The sequence below is a fragment of the Lissotriton vulgaris genome, chromosome 8 (assembly GCF_964263255.1).
Source record: "Lissotriton vulgaris chromosome 8, aLisVul1.2, whole genome shotgun sequence".
Classification (NCBI taxonomy): domain Eukaryota; kingdom Metazoa; phylum Chordata; class Amphibia; order Caudata; family Salamandridae; genus Lissotriton; species Lissotriton vulgaris.
The window spans coordinates 106481135-106497786 of record NC_141696.1 but is presented as its reverse complement, the minus strand read 5'-3'; the positions used below and the strand labels follow the sequence as shown (position 1 = coordinate 106497786).

The 16652-nt window shown below is 45.7% G+C and overlaps 1 protein-coding gene across 3 annotated transcripts in view; it reads right to left on the bottom strand.

The window, feature by feature from the left end:
• Window positions 1-16652, bottom strand: part of PGAP2 (post-GPI attachment to proteins 2) — a 187140-nt gene that overhangs the window by 90268 nt on the left and 80220 nt on the right. For 2 of the 3 annotated variants that reach the window (XM_086933762.1, XM_086933763.1), the window contains exon 4: window positions 8066-8172. In XM_086933762.1, coding sequence (XP_086789888.1) covers window positions 8066-8172 — 107 coding nt within the window. The remainder of the gene's footprint in view (window positions 1-8065; window positions 8173-16652) is intronic. The other variant, XM_086933764.1, reaches the window with a different exon arrangement.

Genomic DNA, 16652 nt, shown 5'->3' with positions numbered 1-16652 from the left:
CTTTGGAAAGCTGTGCCTTGAAGGGCAGGGAGGGCTACCACGAGTCAGTCGCTCGGCCATATTTGCTTACAGACAAGTCTGCTTCGGGTAGGGCTACATAATGTGGGCTAATCGTCTACCTTTGCTGAGAGACGGCACATATCGGGTAAAGTGAGCACACCACACAGGGGTGACGTAAGCAGCAAACCTTCCTCAGACCCAGAGGTGGAGAGCCTGACGCTGACAGAGAGGGCAGCCATGTGTACGTCCCCTGCGAGCGGAAACACGCACGGTTCGTGGCCCAGCGAGGAAGCCACATTGAAATTCAGAGGAGGCGGTCTCCAGCCAATCACAGCGCCTCGAAGCCTCCTTCCGCTCTGGGGTGCCTTGAGGCCGGCGAACACAAAGCTTCCGGTTTTCAGTTCAGTTAAGGTTGTGAAAGGATGCACAGGAGATGACTGGTGTTAAATGCCTTTGACTCTGTTGTTCTAGCCTCCACTACAGACCTGCATGCCCGTGCTGGGGAGCAGCCGTTCCCTGTTCTCGTGGAGCCATCATCTGGCCGGCTGAGGAACAACAACCAGGAGCACATTAAAAACCTCCAGACTAGCATTTGCAATGCAACAGGTCTCGCATTAGGGAGAGTTAGAGCTATTGGCGTTGTAAATGATAATGGCTTTAACCTGTGTTTTGGTTTGGAGTGTAGTTGATGCATGAGGTGTGAAATTAAGTGGGTTGCATTAGAATTGTTAGCTGTGGAATTGTGAGGGGTGGAAGTATGTAGTGTGGAGTGTATTTGTGTGGCATGGTGAATAGATAGGTGTGAGAGCTGCACAGAATAGATAGAAAGGAAGATAGAGAGGGATAGGCAGTCTGTGCAGGAAGCGGTGAATGAACTTGAGACAGAGGAGCAGAAAGTGTGTGAGAAAAAAGGAGAGGGAACAAGCGACAGATGCATAAAGAGGGCGTGCCTGTCTTTGCAGAGGACACCTTAAGGAGGAAAGTGCGGGATTGAGGGACGGAAAATGTGAAAGGGCATGGGAAAGAAACTGTGCTTAGTATGTGTGAGCAGGTAGTATAGAGAGGAGATAGAGGGATGAGAGGCGGCAGTGGGATTGCGAGATGAGCGGGTGAGGCAGTCGACACATTTGTTTTACGTGCTGGTGGTGGCCAAGGTTCTTCTCAGAAGCATGCACCACAGAATGTCACGGCTGCATTGGCTTAATTCCACCTCATGTCTCTTTTTCCCACCACAATACACTTTCTGCCCCTTTATTTCAGTCCTACTTAGCTTTTCGACCATTAACAGTCCCTTCCGCTGGTATTTTTTCTCTGGTTTATTTAGTGCAGTTTTATATAGCTTGAGCTTCACACACTGGAATTAGTAGGCTTAACATGAGCACCACATTACATTATTTTGTAAGCATATGGCTATTAAGCGATTTGCCCCAAATCAAAGGAGGTTGGGCGAGGCCGGTTCCTCAGATTCCTCAGTTCCGGAATCAGCAGCTGTGGCCTTTATGCGCCATCTCTTTCCTCACTACTCTTGCTCTGGGTCAACCCCGATGGGTAAAAATACATGCTGTTCCCAAAAAACGAATGTCAGTGGGCTACACCTGTAACCAGCACCTCAAATGAAGCACTGCACATAGTGCCTCTTTCAAATCAGAAATGATGCAGCACAGAGGCAGTATTGCAGTCAAAGGTGCTACCACTTGCAGGTATGCTAGGCTCCTTTACTGCAATTACTGCGTTCCTAGTCACATTAAGACAATTATGCGTTAGTCGTGGTAATGCCAGCTGGTCACTGCTGTCTGGGAATCATCCTTAGATGAGGTGAGTGGTGACAAATAGCTTCCCGCACTCGAGACCCTCGCCCCCACACCGCATGCCGCAGCACCACAGAGAGGCCAGCTCTGAAGACCAGGCCCCTAAAGCGTTTAAGTGCTACTCAGACCTAGATATGCATGTGCACTGCATGAGCCTTATCACTGATCGGATTGTCAGACACATACGGCTGTGCCTAGTGCGTAGTGTACTATGCACACTCCGGTATTTTGCTTTGTACAGATGTGCCATATCAAACCACAAACATGAGTTGAGCAGCCTACAGGTGTGAAAGAAATATTACCCTTATCAATATAACCAATAATATAAGAAAGGCAACACCTTTAAGCTCTGTTTTTCCATATTTATGAGGAGCGGGTGCCCCAAATCTTCTGCAAAATATATGAAAATGTACAGAAATGTTTTTTAATTTTTTATGGAAAAGAAAGCTAAAGTCTGCAATGAATATATATTTGAAATCTGTGGAAATTACAGTCACAATGGATAGGAATTAATTTTGGCAAAATAATGATTAAAATAAAATAGAACAAACTAGTAGTTACATTTAATTTGATTATTCATGAATGTTTTGGGAGCAAGCGGATTAACAAGCACTAAGCAATTGGATGGAATAGAGCGCATCACTATTATGACAAAGCCGGGATTCTGTATCGCAGAAGGAACAGCATCTTTCTGGATCCAGAAGCGTGAAGTAGGAGTATCACTACTGAAGCATCTACAAGTACAGTCCCAGAAGGTGCTAAATAACACTGTTTGAAAATATGTGTAATCAGGATTCTGCCAAATGTAGGGGGATGTCCCCCAATTTGTCCATTCCCTTCTGTCCTTTTTCAGTCTTTCACACCAGAAGTCAGCGGAGCCCAAGAAGCTAAATCATTTCAGAAGCAATCACTAGTTGTAATTGTTAGTTTTGAAGTGAACAGAACAGGATTTCCACTCAACCTTCGAATGGCGAATGAATGTATGAATAAACTATGTTTAAATATACAAAAACACACCTGGGGGAAACACAAAACAATTCCAGCTATAAGCATGCCATAATAGAAGACGTTTAAAATATGAAACATTTTGTGTGAACCTTATGACAGATTAGAGAAAATCACTACCGGCTGGGGTGGTGAGTGACTGTTGCCCTCAGGGATCGCCACAGGGAGATTAAGTATCTCTGCAGGCACAGCGGGGAAGGAGGGCACAGCAAACACAGCAAACACACCAAGAATCAGCCCAGACCAGTGCAGCTCTGATTTAAAGGTGCAGGCAAACACGAGCGCTAATTAAGGCAAGTTTGGAACAACTACAGCATTGCTGCAGGGTGGGACTACAGGGAGCATCACACAGGACTTCAACGCCAAGCAAGCCATTCGTATCTATGACACAGAATGCATCATCATACACTAAGTGCATAGCCAATAAGAGATGGCAATGGGAACTAAACTAACAGAATGTCCGTCACAGGAAAAAATAAAAGAATACCGCCAGACTGGCTGCAGCGCTAAAAGGAACAACAGTTTGTTGGGACTGGAAAGACATGAAACAGGGCGGGAGAGAGGCAAGGGAGAGGGTGGAACAAACTGAGCAGGAGGTGTACGGGCGCAGACAGTGAAACACGAGCAGAGTGCATGTGCAATATAAAAATAAAAAAAGAGTGTGCAAAACATAAAGGGAAAAGCACTACAGACAAAGGATACCTGTATAAGTGGAGGGGAGGAGCAAGACACGAGAAGGTAGGATATATAACTCTAAGAAACCATACAGAAACAAGCTTTTCAGAACGACAAAACCTTTAACAAATTGGCAGCGAGGGGTGGAATGAACACCCAGCATATCTCAAAGAGACAGCGCATGTGCTGCCTAGGCGAGACCTAAAAACACGGACCAGCGCAAATGTTTGAGAGAAAGCAGATAGAGAATCCGATCTGCCTCGATTTCCAGAAATCAGTCATCAGTAAAGAGAGGATTTAACACAAAGCCCTGTATGGGAGGCTGATCGGGGTCAGAGGCGCGGGGAGCACTATTTTGTTGAGGATTGATGCAACAATGGTGCATTTGAGGCTTGCGTGCTTCAATGTGTTTGTTTTTAAATTTTCTCCATTATATCGCAGGGCTCTGCTAAGCGGTCAGTCTCTCAGTGCACTGCTGGAAGGGAGTTACTGTCTGACCGGACATGGAACTTATCACCTACAGTTTTCACACAGATCTCAGTAGTAGGTATATTAACTCATTGGTCTAGGTCGCAGGAATTGGAACTGGTGACCTGCAAGCGATCCACAGACCTCTGCAAAATGACCATTAACCCACAAAGATTCGTCACGGAATCCAGAAACTGACCTGCAAAAGACACAAATCTCTGAAGTAGGTGTTTTGACCCACTGACCAATCTCACTAAAAAAGAACTTGTGACCAGGAGGCAACCGATCTCTGCAGTCGGTATTTTAACACACTGAGGCACCTGTTAACAAGACTGAAAACAGTGGCCTGAAGATTGCACATCAATCTTTAAGAGTTTAACCTATGACCTAGAGATTACATATACACTCCCTGTGCTAAGCAAAATGTGGTTCATCACTCATATGTACATGTGTTGTGCACAGCCTTTCACCTTCATTCCCAAAACATGAAAACGGGTTGGCCCCACCCTCCCACTTTCTGCCTGTAAGAAATGACCCAGAGTCTCATATTCAGGATGTGACATCCAATTGTGCCACAGAGACTCATGTACCCCTTTTTCATTAATGCCTGGAACGCCGTGGCTTAGAGAGACTTGGCGAGTCAGACAAGCAACAACATGGGACACTCTGGCACAGCTTGGCCATCCCTCCAAGGCCCAGCTTAGTCCTTTGATGCCCTGGTACTGCCTTGTGTGGCCTACAGTGTTCAACCAGTGAAAACAATCATACATGGGAATAAACCTCAGGTGCCATAAGATTACCCGGACTAGGAGCTGCCTTCAACATTACGGAAACAGATCCGTTACCGCCTCACAGGCTTTCGTCTCCAACGCTTACCTTCAATGCGATGCACCATTAACTCAGAGAAAAAAATGATGCTTTTGATCTTCATGGAAAATGAGAGCTTGAATAAGTATTTGGGAAATAAATTAGAAAATAACATTCCAAGCTGGGACAACTATTTTATTCACTTTCATAGAAGGCACTTCACTATTATGACCTTTCAATGCCTAGCAACAATTTAATGATATCAGTAAAAACAACTATGAAACCAAACCGGTTACCAATGGCTCTGGAGTTGCTTGGCCAGTAGGAAGCTCAGGATTTACCAAGGTAGGTCTAAAAGGAGTTTACAGCCTCATCGGCATCCATAAGCAGTAAACTAAGGACAGGTCCTTCTGCCAAGACATTAGAAGCAACTATGTTCAAAGACATTATAAACTTTTCGACTGTGATCTGGTTGGACAACTACTTGATGTAATCCAACATCTGACAAAGAAACTACCCTGCTTAAGATTAAGTATCTTGTCCAAACTGAACTTCTTTGTGAACATACAACTAGTTCTTGAAGACGTCCAAAGGAGGAATGAAGCAATAACATGATAACCAGTACAATCGACATTTCTCCAATAACTCCAAAGGCGTTTTTTGAGAGTTGCTATTATTTATATTTGTTAACACGTCTCTGCTGTGTTCTGCTTGCCACAGACAGGGGAGCCCTTCACTAGAAAAGGTACAGACTAGAGCAGTGAGATATAATATCGACACAGTAGATAGCAGACCTGTGGGATTAAGTGAATGAACTTGAAAGAAAGGAGCAAGGTACAGAAATCGAGACAGCTGCGAAGCGGCGCAGTAACCACGGAAACCAGAGAATCAACTTAATGAATTTTTAAAGATTTGCAAAAAAGGAGCACTTTTAAGGTTTGTTATATTGTTCAAAATTCTGGAGGTGATGAAGATGGAAGTTTGTTTCCAGGAGTACGTTTTCTTGACAGGAGTGGTATCCATGTGTGAGGCGATACTTTCTTCATAAAGATCAATAGCCATCGGTGCTGAGACATTTGTCTTTTTAAGTAAGGCGGTGAACAAGACAACATGCTTGGACTTTAAAGTGATGTAAGCCCACGAGGAAGCCTGTGATGGTTCATCACAAGGGGGCTTAGACGGTCAGATTTCTAAGCTCTTGTTAGAGGAAGAAAGCTGAAAGCCTAACAGCTTTCACAGATGTTAAAGTGGAATGCACAAGTGACAGAAGTTAAGAATGACTGCTGTCTTGTAGAAGGAGCTTTACTCTTCAAAGAGGGAACTTATCAAGGGCAGGGTTCATGATTCTGTCCATGTGAGGGAGATGAGGGAGCAGCATCCAGCATGAAGCCTCCCGCCTGCTTGAGGAGCTAGAGGAAACAGTTTATGAAGAAGACGAAAACTGTACTGCTGTAAGAAGGAGTTGGTAAGCATGGTTTGGGTCAAGTTATGTACGAAAGACGCTAGCCTTAAGCACCACCAAGAGAGATGTAAGGGACAAGATGATACCAGGGAGCTCAGCTTCACGTACAGCGAAGCATTAAGGGCAAAGTGATGGATACAGATTTGGTCACCAGTCTTTCGCAGTAGACGCGGACCAAAAAGAACAATTGAATAGAACCAAGAGAAACCCCACCATGAGAGAAGGGAACTGACACTCGGATGCTTCCATTTCAACAAAACAGAACCTCATTGAAAGGAATTAAGATAACCAACTTAAACCCACCCTTTGAAAGTCACCCAAGAAGATAAGACCTTTACGAGCATCTCAAATGTAAAAGAGAGCGGCAGTAGAACCGGTGCAAAGCATCATCGCTGCCAAAGACTCTAGAAAGAGAGGAAGGACATCCTCAGTAGAGCAGTAGTCTGAATCCAGACTGGAAAGGATTAACAAGACTGGTCCTGGTACCAGTGGAAGCTAGCTGGGCAGGGGCATTTTTTCCAAAATACTATTCTAGGAATGAACGAAGATTTGGACACAGGTCTCATGCTGGATGGGTCAGAGACTGTAGGAAAATCCCTCGGATCAAGAAGCATTGGCTCACTTCGTATTTTAGAAGGGCCGGAGATGCAGGTTTTCTTTTCTTTTTACAGAGATGTTGGGGTGATTCAGTCTCCAGCCAAAGAAAGACGGATGGCTGAAATAAATGTGGCTAACATGAATTATTTCACTATATATGGTATAGCTCATACACAATCACATACAGAATCCAAATCCAGGCAATCAGACAAATTCTGATCAAGCCTGGAAAACAAGTAAGGAGACAGCAATATGTTCGGACTGGTAGAGGCGCATTATTTTCGGATCCGCTGCATCGCCATCAGGATATAAACGTGCTCAGTGATATCAGATGTAATAATCAAGACCGACTGTGTGACCAGGTAGTGTTACTGATCACACAGATATCCGGGTAAAGTAATCGTACCAATATGAAACTTTTATTACAAATTAGTAACCGTGATCTACTAATAATAATAATCAAAGTAGAATAAATGACTGGTACACCATGGCTCCGTCGTGGACTCGTGCGTGTCTAGCAATCATTAGACCAAAACATCAACCATCAAGGCCCGGTTTCACAAAAGCGTTTAAATAAAATTTGTTGACCATTATTGGAGTGAATAGGACTTCAGGTTGGAAATATCACTATCTTACAAAGACAGGTAGTTTTTCATTTTGTCATACAGGTGAACTTAATGTTCTGTGGTGTTTTTAGGGTCCCAGGAACGTTGTAATAAGGGGCTTCTTTTTGATACAATCTAAAACACCTGTTTAAAATAATTACACTTTCTGTTGCACTTATCCAAGTTGAGGGTTGTCTAAAAATGATGGGAAATCACAGTTAATTAAACCTGAAGACACACTGAGCAGTCTCAAAAGTAAATACAAGGATACTCGAATTATCTCTCGATTAATATTTGTGCTTCTTGAGCAACGCCAGAGCTACCCAACACTTTCTGGCCTGGTTCATCAAAACAGACAGTGTTGCTAGCCAAGGCTCCATCTGTAAGCGGTAACACAATCTTTAAAAGGGAACAAACCTTAGCAAACAGCTTGGTAATCTGTGCTAACAAAATGCCAGATGAAATGGGACCAATGTAGGCTCAACAGTACATGGTGAATGAACAAAATTATATTGCAACAAATGGGGAAAAAAAGAAAAAGGGAAGCACTAAATCACCACAGCCCTTCCACCACCACCCGCGTACACCACGTCCAACTGGAACCCGAAAAGGAAATAGAAAAAGGAAGACTACTGTACCTCAGAACTTACTGTGTTTTTCCCAGTCATTTTCCAAAGAAGAAGGGTCAGAATCATGTGGCTGAGGGAGAAGATCATGAACCCAATGAAGGCCAACTCGTGGACCGCTGCAGGGAGAAAACAACAAACCTGTCTTAGTCGGGGAGGAAGGCAAACAAACGGTACAAGATCACTGGTGAGAGAGGGGGCAGACACAACCAGCACAAAGCTGAGATAACAATATAAGCCCACCACTTATTTTATTTGTTCATGCGGGTTCATATAGCGCAAACCAGACATCTTAGGACAAGAGACGGCTTGACATAGGCATTGCAAGGACAATATCAACAACGCAGACAACGAAGGAGTATGCCGAATATATTTCATCATGACATCATTCGTTGCCAGACGGAGGCGCAGTTGAACACAAGACCATGGCAGCAGTGGGGTCAAGATGAGGACCCAGTCACTTACAGTAAGATGGCCAACAATGATAAGAAAAGTGATCAGTTTCCAGGTACTGGTTAAAATGCACCGTTTAAAGTCAAGTGAATACTAGTGGGAAGTCACCCCTTAAAAAGGGAAATATTGCAAAAAGAGAAGGATCTTGAGGTCTCTTTTGTAGCACTCTTGTAAGGGATTCATCCTGATGGCAGGCCAAATGACATTCCATGTTTTGTGAGCAATGCCGGAGAAGCAATGCTTCAGGGTTATGGTTTTTCTGAAAGCTGGAGTTGAGTCATTAAAGTCTGTTCTTCGAAGGGAACTGCCCCTTGAGTTGGTTAGTTGGGTTAGCTTAAACATGCTCCTGAGAAGCCGGATAAGAGTGGACAAGATAGCAGTAATGCGATCCAATGTTCTAGCGTGGTTGCTAGGCAAGTTGCAGATTTGAGGACTGCCTTCAAAGGGACTAGGAGTATTCTGGGAATGAGAGTAAGGGACGAGTTGCAAAAGTCAAGGACAAAATATTTAACTACAGTCTATGAGGAATGGGAAGGTTGTGAAAAAAGACATCTAATGATTTTGTGTTCTCTACAATGTGTGGCTCTGGCTTGCAGTCAAGGATAGAAATGTCTAACCAGGCATGTACCGGCATGGTGGAGGGCAGCAGACAGAGAAGGAGTTCCATATTTTGAGGGTTCAGATTGAAGTGATGGATTGACATCAAGGAATGAAGATCTCTGAAAGTCCATACCAGATTTTCTCTGCCTCTGGTGAGGCTACATCTGTGTGTCATCCACGTACAGATGAAAAGCGATGTTAGATGTATTCAGGTGGGAAGAGAGGAGTTAAAGTGAAGAGTGTTGTGGTGCTTTGGGGTACCCACAACATAGAAGAGCAGGGCTGGTGAGAGAGTGAGAGAGTAGGAAGCAGTTACATAAGACGTGAACCAGCTCAGAACCGTGCCAGTAATTCACAATAGCAAGAGAGAGGGACAATGGAAGCTACAGCAGATCATAACAACACTGCAAGCATGTCACTAGTGGGTGAGGAAGACAATGCAAATGAAAGGAGGCTTTGATAATACAACGAGGGGTCCATTAGCTGGAAAGGAAGAAAACACAAATTCAGCAGACACTTCGTTAGCAGCAAAGGACGGTAACACAAACTGAAGGCCACAATACCACACCAGGTACATAAAGCTTTAGCCGATGAAGACGACAACGCAAGCTAGATGATGCAATTAGCACACCACCCGTAGGAGAGGAAGGCAACACAAACTGAAGTAGGCCACGATAACATGGCAGGTATTCCGTTAACAGCAGTGAAGGCAAAACAAACCAAAAAAGGCCATAGTAAGGCGGCAGGCACTCAGTTAGCAGAAGAATAATCAAGCTACATAAGATCAACAGAACACAAACATGCCATCACCGCCAGGGAAAGGAAACCAAACTATAGCAGGCTACGATATTACAGCAATAGCTCTGTTAGCAGTAGAGGAAAGCAAAACAAACTGAACAAGCACTGGCAAAGCCAACAGGTCTCGCCTGTGTGAGCTATTGCCTTAGTTACTGTGTGCAGCATTTCTAAAAGAGGCATCTTGGACAGAGGAAGGGCGTACAGCACAGAGCCTGTAGTGTCTTCCAGCCCATCCCTCCCACCAGCAATAAAAAAAAAGCACATGATGGACCAGCACTAGCTGCATCACAGTGCTTTTGGTCTTCCAAACTTTCAGCTATTTTGCACACCTGTGCAGGTGTGCAAAATATTACATTACATTACATTTTGCGAGTCGCAAAATGTAAGGGTCGTACATCTGGCCCTGGATGTATGGGAACTGAAAGAGGCAGAGATTATGGTGGGGATAGAGGTGGACTCTATCCTATATTTTGAGGAGAACATGGGCTCAGCAGATTCACCAATAGTGCTCTCGGAACCCTATAGAACTAGCCTTAGAGATGGGGCACATAACATAATAGCGCAAAAGAAGAAGAGGGGGTCGAAGCAGGCTGTGGTTCTGGAGCAAGAGATCCTGAAACTTGAAAGACAATTTGCAAATGCTGGGTTGCACAAACACCTTGCAGGACAAGCAGCCCTAAGGGTAGAATGCCACACAATGCGTCAGGCGACACCATCTATCCACGTAGAGAAAGTTATGCAAGATGGGGGATCCATTGGGTCACCTCCTCGCTTGGCTGGGGTGGAGAGTCCAGATGGGTGGGAGAAATGCTACACGAACATGGGAATAAAGCCACGACAGATCTGAAGATGGCGCATATATTTACATAATACTATCAGAAATGACTCGAGGCCGGACGAGCAAGCAGTGACGACATTATTTAGGGCATTCCTGGGTGCACTGCACACCCCGACCCAAGGTGAGGAGGATAGCGGGTCACTGAGAGGATATCTCTCACTTGAGATACTGGAAGCCCTGAACCAAATGCAGAGTGGAATGAGACCAGAGCAGAACAGATTCACAGTGTAACTATACCAGAGATGGTCATCCCTGATAGAACCACACCTTTGAATATGGCCAATGAAGTCGGAGAGAAAGGGAAACTGCCACCGGATTGAAGACATGCGGTCATCTCAGTAATGCTTTAAAAAGGGCAACCCCACTAGTGTCTGACTCAAACGGGCCCCTTTCACTCTCATGAACTAAAAATAAAAATGTAACAATGACACGTGCATTGATGCGGCGAATTTATTTCTTAAAAGTGTCCACCATTGCACTGTTATCACCTGAATCCATAGCTGTGCACGGCTTTGAGCAGAACAGAAAATAATACATCGATCGATTCACTGAATAAAAGGATGCAATCACCGTTCCTCGTTCAAATGGATTTTCTCCAATAACAGGGAACCGGGAGCTGGCAGACACGCTGTATTAACACTAGCTCTCTTAGTAGACAACACGTTCCAACAGCGCCATCTTGAGGACAGCACTGGGCCCTGTGACAGGGCTGCTCTTGGTGAGGCCAGATGCGTACGTGCCGTTGTCACAAGCGCTTTCTCCCGCTTCCTCCGAGTACCGCGTGACACGCGTCTCGCGGGCGGAGGGGCAGGGGGGTTCAAGGCTGCTTACAACCTTCAGGGGAAGTGGGAACTGAGCCACAAGGGCGCCAGAGCGCGTTACAATAGAGCAAAGCACGTTACATGAGAAATTCAGTGTAACAGGGCAGTAGTTGGCGATACGTACAGCTGCTACGGTTACTCATGATGAGAGTTACGTATTTACAAATCACATGTGGATTACAGATTGCATACTTAGACAACGTAAAGTGATGAAGGTTACACACATACATATGAATAGTTACAGAGTTAAAGCGGACAGGTCATTATAACTCGAGTGTCGTGCAATAGTCAGGGTCACGGCATTAAATGTGGGGACACGTGCATGGCGGGGAGCATGGCGAGGAGGGATTACTGAGAAGAAGGTCTTTGGAATCGAAGAGTTTTAAGGTCTGTTTTGAAGTTTCCGAAAGTGGTGGTGGTGCGAAGGTTTGGAGATAGTGAGTTCCAAACTCTAGTCGCATTACCTGAGAAAGATTGTGCCAGAAGCCTTTCCCTTTTGAAGGTTGGAGGTTCGAGCAGTAGATTTTCTGCATTTCGTGAAGGCCTAGAGCGATCTGCTAACTTGAGTTTGCTCGCTAGGGAGCGAGGGGTGGAAGTGTGAATGGCTTTATGGGTGATACTAGCAGCCCTAGCCTCAATAGGACGCCAGCGAAGAGTTATCGGCATAGATCTGATATGGTTATTGCTTTTGGACCCGTAGACAAAATGCACAGCCAAGTGGAGGATGGATTTTAAGAGAGATAGAGGGTCTAGCGGCGGCTCGGAAACTGCAGTAGTTCAGACCGGAGAATACCAAAGATTGGACAAGAGTTTCCAGGTCTTGCTCAGGAATGTAACGTCGGATCCCCCAGAGAAGCGCGCATTCTTGGCATGGTGTGGATTTGTTATTGGAGGTTACATTTTTTTGTCCAGGATGGCACCTAGGCATTTGGCACGGTCAACGATGGTAGGTTCACTGTCAAGAATGTTCAGATTATCCATTCATGAATGAACAGGAGGTGGAGAGTTTGAGGTATTTGGTTTTAGAGGGATTTAGTTAGGAGGTGAAACGTCATCCATTCTTGAATGGAGTTGAGGGTGTTGGCGAGAAGGGAGATGTCGTGTGTGGAGGACACCTTGAGGTACAGTTGGGCGTCATCAGCACAGAGGAGATAAAGGCTCTTTTACAAGGGCTCCTAATGGTTCAATGTAAAGATTAAATAGAGTTGGAGCCTTCAGGGACCACTTGATACAGAGCCTTAGGAGTTGACAGTTTTCAATTTTAATCATCCGAGATCCCTTTGTGAGGTTAGATTCAAAACACTTAAGTACTACCTTCTTTGTTTTAGCGTGTTAAGAAGTGCGTGAGGCTTACAGTATCAAAGGCTGGAGAAAGGTCAAGAAGGATCAGGAGGCAGGAGCTGCCAGAGTCTACAACACAAAGACCATCGTCGGTAACCTGTACCAATGCTGTTTTGGTGCTACACCCTTGACTGAAGCTGGATTGAAATACATCTAGAAGATTGTTGTCCTTGATGTGTTGGGTGATTTGTTCGGCTGCACATCGCTCAGTGATTTTGGCGAGGAAAGGGAGGTTGGAGATAGGGCGGGAGTTCTTAAGGTCATTCGCATCAGCAGAGGGTTTCTTTAGTCGTAGGGTCACCGGACCAGTTTTGAGGGCATCAGAGAAAGGTACTTGGCTGAGAGAGAAGTTGACAAGAATTGCCCAGTAGAGGAGCATGTGGGTGTACAGGTCCACTGCAATGTCACTTGGGACAGGGTCTAGAGAATGGTTTGTAGGTTTGGTTCTCAAGAAGTTCTTGAGAAAAGTATCCTCAGTGATGAAGTAAAAACTGTGCCAGGAGCCTTTGGATTAGCATACCTCATGTGGAGTTGGATGTGTATCCTGATCGAGGAGCGATTTAACTTTTGCATTGAAGAATAGTCCAAATTCATCTGCTTTCTTGGATGGGTCATCAAATTTGGTGGTTGAAGATGAGAGGGGATTGCTTGTGGTTTTGATTAGGTCAAAGAGTTTTGCTGATCTGTTCTTGGCAGAACTGAGGAGGGTTCTAAAGTGATTTGATGTTTTGCTAATAAGTTTGTGATAGCGCAATCTTGTGTATCAGAGGTATGAGAGATTATTGACAGAGAGTGAGTGTCTCCATTTCTTCTCCAGGATTCTTAGATCATTCCTTTCATCATAGAGTAATTATTTACTAATGGGTCAGAGGGTATGGTCCTTTTCTTCTTGCTTTTTAGTGGAGCTACATTATCTTTCAAGACAGTCTGGTGAATCAGTGAGAACAGTGAGTCGCCATGTCATTGACGTCAGAGTTGGGGTTGATGATGGCTAGTACCTTCCTAGCAGTGTTGCTGAGTGCGAGTTGCTGAGATTGCGAAAGCAGGTAGTTGCTCTTTCTGGTTGCCCCAGGTTTGCTACATGTGAGAGCTGAAGTGAGAAAGGGAAGAGGAAGTAGTCGGACCAGTCTACAAGTATATGATCATCTACTGTGAGTAGGTTATCTTGGGAAATAATAAGGTCCTGTGTGGAGGCCCTGGAGTGTGTTGATTAAGAGTGGTGTAAAAAAATAATGTTTGGAGAGAAATGTGGCAAGCTGGTTGGCAACCGAGTCCTCTGAGATGCCCTAGTGAATAAAGATCAGTTTATCACTTTGTGAAGCTTGGTCATTTACAAAGTCAATTAATTCCTCAGTGAAAGCAGAGTTTTAATAGTGGTAAATAGCGTGTGACGGGGCGGCTGGTCGGCAGGGTGTGAGTACTGAGGACTCTGTTGTACATGACTGGTGGTCAGCTGTACCTCTCTCACCTTTTTCCCTCCAGCAGCAGGAACCGTTACTTGGGGAGGATTGGAGCCGCCATGACTCTGTGAATCCCTGGGACTGCGGGCCGGACATTGGACAACGTTTCTTTCAGTCCGATTGCTTGGATGACGAGACTCCGCCCACTTCGAACGTAGCCACGTTAAAAGAAGGCGGATCCCGGAAGACGCCGGAATACTTTCCCCCGGAGGACGAGACTGGCGTGGAGTGGAGACCGAGTACGGAGGAGAACGCAAGTGGAAGACAACAAGCCAGGAGGCCAACGTTCCTGCGAAGCGCCCCGCCACGTTCCCGCGGGAGGAGCGTGGCTTTCCAAGGTACGGGGCAAAGTTGCGGGGTGGGCGGGTTGGAGTGGTTAGACCACTGTGTATACCGCCTAGTCGTTTCCCTGCACCCTTCCCTCACGTACACTTCGACCACTCGTTTGTTAATAACTTGCACCTGGTTTCCCTCACTCCCGGTCCCTGTGTGGAGCGTTTTTGAGCGTCTCCCTAATATCGTCTCTCTGTTTCCTTCCTTTTGGGTGGCACTCTCCCGGACTTCGCCTGGAGACCGAAACTGACGTTTCCACTCTGGCTGCAACACCACCCGGACAACGCCGGAACACCCTGGAACTGCCTGCTTTTCCTCGAGGCGTCAGAACGGAGCCCGACGAGTTTGCCCGAATAAGACTAACTACTCGTAGAAAGAAAGCTTACTTAAAAATAAAGCCCTCTCTAAAAGCACTATTCAAGCCTTCTGATTCCGTTACTGACCCAGCAAACCCCACCCCAGTACATAGCGTTAGTCGTGATAGGGGAGTTGTGCTGCATATGAAGTTCTAGAGTAAGGCATTCAAGTGCAGAGAAATAGCTACTGGGTAGTTCCCTGCATTGCAGGGAGTTTCTGAAGATGGCAAAAATGCCTCCCGACCCTACCTAGCCTGTCATTCTTGATAATAGAATAGTTGGGGGAGCGGTAGAAGATCCAGAATGATGTGAGAAGTGTCATTGAACGAGGTCTCTGTGTGGATTAGTAGGCCAAGGTTGTAGTGAGTGTTGGTATCTGAGATTTCCAGCTTCTGTTTTGTTGCAGATGTGCAGTTGAGAAGCATACAACACAGCTCTGAGGGGACTGTTTTGGTGTAGTGGGTGTCAGGGCTCCTAGCGATGATGGGAATGATGTTCCTATAGGTCGGTGCCAGGGTTGTAAGTGGCTGCAGTTTAGATCTAACAAGAGAGATTTTATTTATGAAGCTTGTAGAGCACACGGCTACCCCCGACGGGGGTGTCCCGGCGCTAAGACTGTAAGCAGGAAAAGGAGATCTACCTATGCAGATGAGAATAGCCATGTCTTAAGACGGCTACGAAAGAGTGCTTCAGAGGGAGCAAATCTGAGGTCTAAAGGTAAGCTGTTCCAAAGTTTGGCAGCGAGGACTGCAAAGGCTCTGCCGCCCATTCTGGAGCGGCGGAACCGCGGGACAATAATGAGGCGTAGGTTATTGGATCGTAAGGATCTGACTGAGTGAGATAGTACTAGTCTCTTTCTTAAGTATTCCAGTCCTGTTCCGTTCAGAGCCCGAAAAGCAAGAGTTAGCTGAAAGCTGAAACCGTATGCCGGAAGGGGATGTTGCCAATCAGCCTCGCCGCCGCATTCTGAACTATTTGTAGGCGTTCAATTTGGTACAGGGGGGCCCCTGCGTAGAGGCTGTTGGCATAATCCAAATGGGAGGTAATTAAGGCTTGTGTGACCGTTCTGCGAGCATCCACAGGCAGAAATGGAAAGATCTTTCTCATCATCCGTAGTTTTCCAAAACAGGCTGCAGTAACCTTGTTGATCTGAGGGCCGCAGGAAAGAGCGTCGTCAAACTGGAACCCCAGGTTGCGAGCAGTGTGAACCGGGATGGGGGGGGGGATTGAGTACCGTCGGCCACCACAAGGTGGAGGGTATAGTCATTTTTTGATTAAAAAACAAGACCTCCGTCTTGTCGGTGTTGAGGCGGAGATGGTTAGAAGCCATCCAAGAGCAGATTTCGCCCAGACAGTGACGAAAGCTGGCGAGGCTGGAGTCAGAGTGATCTCTAAAGGAAAACATCAGCTGTGTGTCATCAGCATAAGAGATCACTCTGACCCCACATGATTCAACTACCTTGGCCAAAGGGGCCAGATAAACATTAAAAAATAATGGACTCAAAGCCGAGCCCTGCGGGACTCCACAGACAAGTGGTTTGCACTCAGATTTGAACTGTCCAAGGAGGACCCTCTGCGTTCGTCCTTGGAGAAAGGAGC